General features: G+C 52.6%; 1 protein-coding gene across 1 annotated transcript in view; it reads right to left on the bottom strand.

Annotated features, from left to right (window-relative positions):
• Positions 1–237: 237 nt before the first annotated feature.
• The window catches only part of LOC108793444 (inter-alpha-trypsin inhibitor heavy chain H3-like), a 26,206-nt gene continuing 19,182 nt past the window's right edge, over positions 238–7,261 (bottom strand). The window contains exons 17-21 of the mRNA XM_018564392.1: positions 6,970–7,146; positions 5,326–5,406; positions 3,828–3,908; positions 576–686; positions 238–410 (exon numbers count right to left, since the gene is read on the bottom strand). Coding sequence (XP_018419894.1) covers positions 238–410; positions 576–686; positions 3,828–3,908; positions 5,326–5,406; positions 6,970–7,146 — 623 coding nt within the window. The remainder of the gene's footprint in view (positions 411–575; positions 687–3,827; positions 3,909–5,325; positions 5,407–6,969; positions 7,147–7,261) is intronic.

Here is a 7,261-nt window from a genome sequence, read left to right on the forward strand (position 1 = left end):
CGTCAGGGGAGGGGAAATGTTTGGGGGGGGGGGGGGAATCTTCCCTTACTTCTCTAGATTCTACAGATAAGCCCTTGTAGTGAGACGTGACAGGTCCTCTTTTGAAGCAGCCCACTATCCTCAAAGCCTCCGGCTAGCACATCGCCCTTCTTTCCCATGATGCTCTGCTACTAGAAGCATGGAGCAGGCGCCGCTCTACCATTGAAATGACTATGAAGGTGACATCACATATGACGGTTACCGGACTCCTTGCAGCGCTGAGGTCCAGTTGTAGGTCTGCGCATTGGGCGCGGCGAACAACGTAAAATTATCCGCCGCGATGTCCATCGATATCTTCTTCTTCCTGTTCACAAATCCCAGCCGAGCAAAACTGCTCCCGTCCGCCGCCAGCCTCCCGTTCAGTGTTATGTCTGAGGGGGATACAAAGTAATACTAATCCCTACATCACATATACAACTCAGTGTTCTCTGTACAGCGCTGCGGTATATGTCAGAGCTATATACATGTATAATAATAGTGTGTGACTGTGGGGGAGGGGACATTAAATTAGGAATAGAATACAATGTCTTCCCTACCCCGGTCTGGGTTGTGTAACAGATTGATCCAGGTGTCCGGCGTCTCATCAATTCCGAGGAAGATTTTGTCGGGAACAAAGGGCAGAGATATTAAAGCGACAGTCGTAGAATCTGCCCGGAAGGGAAATAATGAATATTAACACGGCATACACACACAGACACACACACACACACACACACACACACGCACGCACACAGACACACGCACACAGACACACAGACACACAGAGACACAGACACACAGCCCCAGACACACACAGACACACAGACACACAGAGACACAGACACACAGCCCCAGACACACACAGACACACAGACACACAGAGACACAGACACACAGCCCCAGACACACACAGACACACAGACACACAGAGACACAGACACACAGCCCCAGACACACACAGACACACAGACACACAGAGACACAGACACACAGCCCCAGACACACACAGACACACAGACACACAGAGACACAGACACACAGCCCCAGACACACACAGACACACAGACACACAGAGACACAGACACACAGCCCCAGACACACACAGACACACAGACACACAGAGACACAGACACACAGCCCCAGACACACACAGACACACAGACACACAGAGACACAGACACACAGCCCCAGACACACACAGACACACAGACACACAGAGACACAGACACACAGCCCCAGACACACACAGACACACAGACACACAGAGACACAGACACACAGCCCCAGACACACACAGACACACAGACACACAGAGACACAGACACACAGCCCCAGACACACACAGACACACAGACACACAGAGACACAGACACACAGCCCCAGACACACACAGACACACAGACACACAGAGACACAGACACACAGCCCCAGACACACACAGACACACAGACACACAGAGACACAGACACACAGCCCCAGACACACACAGACACACAGACACACAGAGACACAGACACACAGCCCCAGACACACACAGACACACAGACACACAGAGACACAGACACACAGCCCCAGACACACACAGACACACAGACACACAGAGACACAGACACACAGCCCCAGACACACACAGACACACAGACACACAGAGACACAGACACACAGCCCCAGACACACACAGACACACAGACACACAGAGACACAGACACACAGCCCCAGACACACACAGACACACAGACACACAGAGACACAGACACACAGCCCCAGACACACACAGACACACAGACACACAGAGACACAGACACACAGCCCCAGACACACACAGACACACAGACACACAGAGACACAGACACACAGCCCCAGACACACACAGACACACAGACACACAGAGACACAGACACACAGCCCCAGACACACACAGACACACAGACACACAGAGACACAGACACACAGCCCCAGACACACACAGACACACAGACACACAGAGACACAGACACACAGCCCCAGACACACACAGACACACAGACACACAGAGACACAGACACACAGCCCCAGACACACACAGACACACAGACACACAGAGACACAGACACACAGCCCCAGACACACACAGACACACAGACACACAGAGACACAGACACACAGCCCCAGACACACACAGACACACAGACACACAGAGACACAGACACACAGCCCCAGACACACACAGACACACAGACACACAGAGACACAGACACACAGCCCCAGACACACACAGACACACAGACACACAGAGACACAGACACACAGCCCCAGACACACACAGACACACAGACACACAGAGACACAGACACACAGCCCCAGACACACACAGACACACAGACACACAGAGACACAGACACACAGCCCCAGACACACACAGACACACAGACACACAGAGACACAGACACACAGCCCCAGACACACACAGACACACAGACACACAGAGACACAGACACACAGCCCCAGACACACACAGACACACAGACACACAGAGACACAGACACACAGCCCCAGACACACACAGACACACAGACACACAGAGACACAGACACACAGCCCCAGACACACACAGACACACAGACACACAGAGACACAGACACACAGCCCCAGACACACACAGACACACAGACACACAGAGACACAGACACACAGCCCCAGACACACACAGACACACAGACACACAGAGACACAGACACACAGCCCCAGACACACACAGACACACAGACACACAGAGACACAGACACACAGCCCCAGACACACACAGACACACAGACACACAGAGACACAGACACACAGCCCCAGACACACACAGACACACAGACACACAGAGACACAGACACACAGCCCCAGACACACACAGACACACAGACACACAGAGACACAGACACACAGCCCCAGACACACACAGACACACAGACACACAGAGACACAGACACACAGCCCCAGACACACACAGACACACAGACACACAGAGACACAGACACACAGCCCCAGACACACACAGACACACAGACACACAGAGACACAGACACACAGCCCCAGACACACACAGACACACAGACACACAGAGACACAGACACACAGCCCCAGACACACACAGACACACAGACACACAGAGACACAGACACACAGCCCCAGACACACACAGACACACAGACACACAGAGACACAGACACACAGCCCCAGACACACACAGACACACAGACACACAGAGACACAGACACACAGCCCCAGACACACACAGACACACAGACACACAGAGACACAGACACACAGCCCCAGACACACACAGACACACAGACACACAGACACACAGACACACAGACACACAGACACACAGACACACACACACACACAGACACGCACACACACACACAGACACGCACACACACACACAGACACACACACATTGAAAAAAATTATAAAAATGTAAAAAATTATCGGAAATAATAATGAATAAAATGAAAGAAAATAATTATAAAAAATAAACAATAAGATTTAAAAAAATTCTAAAACAAACAGTGAAATAAAAAAAATGTAAAAAATAAAAAAATAAATAACTCTCCCTGCCGCCCCTGCCATCCAGTTACCTTTGTCTGTTGAGGGGGAGGGGGATGCGCATTGCAGAACCTTGCCTTGGGGCGGCAGGGAGAGTAAATCCGGCCCTGACGGCGACCCATTTATAATAAACAGACGCGGGTTATTGCGCCGCAATGGGGCCACATGAGTATGAATGGGCCGTCGTCGGAGAATTGCCGCACACACACGGAAGTCTGGTCTATAGTTACCCGGTTCTGGACTTATCTTGGCCGTAGGTTCTTTTATTGTTTCCTCCACTGCGTTCCAGACCGGTACCATCAATGGCCGCTCTGAAAACAGCAGAGAGAGATTCGGAGCGATTTTCTTATTTCGGGTCAGAACAATTTTGCCAAGAAAAATTTTGGATTGTGACAGTGATTTTGGTGTCACCCCCTCTGAGAAGTCCGGCATTCAGTCACGGACCGAGAGCCCAACAGTTTCATGAGGCATACCTCATCCCGCCGGGTGAGCGTCCCCTCCTCTCTCTGGCGGTATCCGCCACCAAGGTGGCCGCCGGCAGGCGTCAGTGAGAGGACTGCGCATGCGCGATGACCTCCCAGCGGGGTGTCACCCAACCTCAGGACGCTCCTGGCAAGGAGCAATCTTCCCACTGGCCCCCAATGTAAGGAGCAGTGGCGTCACAAAGGGGGTGCGGCCCGCAACCGTGTGAAACCATTGGAGGGGTGACACCAAAAAAGGTTGGGCACATGGACCGAGAGCCCGACAGTGTCAGGAGAGAGGAGGGGACCGGGCGGCATACCTTATCCATCCAGGTGAACGTCCCCTCCTCTTTCTGCCGGCATCCCTCACCAAGATGGCCGCCGGCAGGTGTCAATAAGATGAATGCGCGATGGCGTCACAGCGGGGTGTCGCCCGGTATTCGCTCCGCGTGAACACCCAACCTCGGGACGCCCTTGGTAACGAGCATTCTTCCCACTGACCACTAATGTAAGGAGCAGTGGCGTCACAAGGGGGGGTGACACCATTGGTGACAGTCATTTTGGTGTCACCCCCCTCTGAAAAGTTTCAGGAGAGAGATGGGGACGCGCCGGCATACCTCATCCCGCCAGGTGGACGTCCCCTCTTCCCTCTGCCGGCGTCCACCACCATGATGGCCCCCGGCAGGCGTCAATAAGATGACTGCGCATGCGCGATGCCGTCACAGCGGGGTGTCACCCGGCCTCGGGGCGCTCCCGGTGAGGAGCATTCTTCCCACTGACCATTAGCAGGAGTTCCCCGAGACCTGAAAGTTATTTCAAGGGCCCCTCCGTGTTAGGGAGGTTGAGGATGGCGTATCTCTATCGTTTGGGACCTTTTAAAGTCCCATATTGATAATGAAACCACCTCAGACGCGTCCCTCCTCCCCTCTACAGAGCTCCTGTCCACTCTGTCCTGAGATTTACGCTGCTCTGCCAAGCAGCACAGCCTCATCCACCAAAGGGGTGAGACCTCAATGTTTCATTTTCACTTGCAGGTCCCCCTCCTCACTCCAAGGAGAAGCAGCAGACTGATGAGCTCCTCTCTCTGTCACTCTGCTCTCTGCTCCTATCAGTGTGCTCCTTGAAAACCAGCACGCCCGATCAGCTTCTTGTGCTGTTTCCCCCCCTCCCCTCCCTGAGCTCTGCTGTGCAGGGGGTTGCAGGAGGCTGCCGTGAGGTCACATTCAGGTACATACACTGCTCGCCATCACAGAAATACATCGAATACCTGGCACTAGTCCGCTCACGATGGATGAGCGTCGACCCGCTACTTTTCTTCTAATGGAGGATATGCGAGCGTAGTGCGACACTGCAATGACACAGAGACACGGCAAGGTGACACTCCATGGAGGAATACGTACCATTTATAGAGCGTCATGTCCATCCTCCATGGAGGTCTCACGCTAAGGCCGGCCATAAAGCCAGACATTATATTATAATCATAGTGTGTGACTGTGGGGGAGGGGGCATTAGAGTGTAAGCTCCTCTGTACAGAGACTGATGTGACTGTGGGGGGAGGGGACATTAGAGTGTAAGCTCCTCCTATACAGAGACTGATGTGACTGTGGGGGGAGGGGACATTAGAGTGTAAGCTCCTCCTATACAGAGACTGATGTGACTGTGGGGGGAGGGGACATTAGAGTGTAAGCTCCTCCTATACAGAGACTGATGTGACTGTGGGGGGAGGGGACATTAGAGTGTAAGCTCCTCCTATACAGAGACTGATGTGACTGTGGGGGGAGGGGACATTAGAGTGTAAGCTCCTCCTATACAGAGACTGATGTGACTGTGGGGGGAGGGGACATTAGAGTGTAAGCTCCTCCTATACAGAGACTGATGTGACTGTGGGGGGAGGGGACATTAGAGTGTAAGCTCCTCCTATACAGAGACTGATGTGACTGTGGGGGGAGGGGACATTAGAGTGTAAGCTCCTCCTATACAGAGACTGATGTGACTGTGGGGGGAGGGGACATTAGAGTGTAAGCTCCTCCTATACAGAGACTGATGTGACTGTGGGGGGAGGGGACATTAGAGTGTAAGCTCCTCCTATACAGAGACTGATGTGACTGTGGGGGGAGGGGACATTAGAGTGTAAGCTCCTCCTATACAGAGACTGATGTGACTGTGGGGGGAGGGGACATTAGAGTGTAAGCTCCTCCTATACAGAGACTGATGTGACTGTGGGGGGAGGGGACATTAGAGTGTAAGCTCCTCCTATACAGAGACTGATGTGACTGTGGGGGGAGGGGACATTAGAGTGTAAGCTCCTCCTATACAGAGACTGATGTGACTGTGGGGGGAGGGGACATTAGAGTGTAAGCTCCTCCTATACAGAGACTGATGTGACTGTGGGGGGAGGGGACATTAGAGTGTAAGCTCCTCCTATACAGAGACTGATGTGACTGTGGGGGGAGGGGACATTAGAGTGTAAGCTCCTCCTATACAGAGACTGATGTGACTGTGGGGGGAGGGGACATTAGAGTGTAAGCTCCTCCTATACAGAGACTGATGTGACTGTGGGGGGAGGGGACATTAGAGTGTAAGCTCCTCCTATACAGAGACTGATGTGACTGTGGGGGGAGGGGACATTAGAGTGTAAGCTCCTCCTATACAGAGACTGATGTGACTGTGGGGGGAGGGGACATTAGAGTGTAAGCTCCTCCTATACAGAGACTGATGTGACTGTGGGGGGAGGGGACATTAGAGTGTAAGCTCCTCCTATACAGAGACTGATGTGACTGTGGGGGGAGGGGACATTAGAGTGTAAGCTCCTCCTATACAGAGACTGATGTGACTGTGGGGGGAGGGGACATTAGATGTCTCACACTAAGGCCGGCCATACACCGAGAGATCATCCTAAGAAGGTCCGTACGAGAAATCTGCTGGGAACATTCGATGACGCCGTCACAGACTCGCCGAGATTTCATGCGATGTTCACATTCGATTCTGACAATGAATGGAGTTTCCGGAAGGAAGACTTCATTCACTGTTAGAACTTCCTTTTGTTCGGGGGTCAGCCTTCCATCCTGCTCCTTCCATCGTCTCTGGACTGCCGTCCGAAAATGATCGCCGATCAAATCGAATGTTCTGATAACTCATTTTATGAAACTCTCCGGATGTATGGCCGGCTTTAGTCATTCGATTCACCGTAAAATATATATATC

Source organism: Nanorana parkeri, unplaced genomic scaffold (genome assembly GCF_000935625.1).
Source record: "Nanorana parkeri isolate BGI_ZX_2015 unplaced genomic scaffold, ASM93562v1 scaffold748, whole genome shotgun sequence".
Lineage (NCBI taxonomy): Eukaryota > Metazoa > Chordata > Amphibia > Anura > Dicroglossidae > Nanorana > Nanorana parkeri.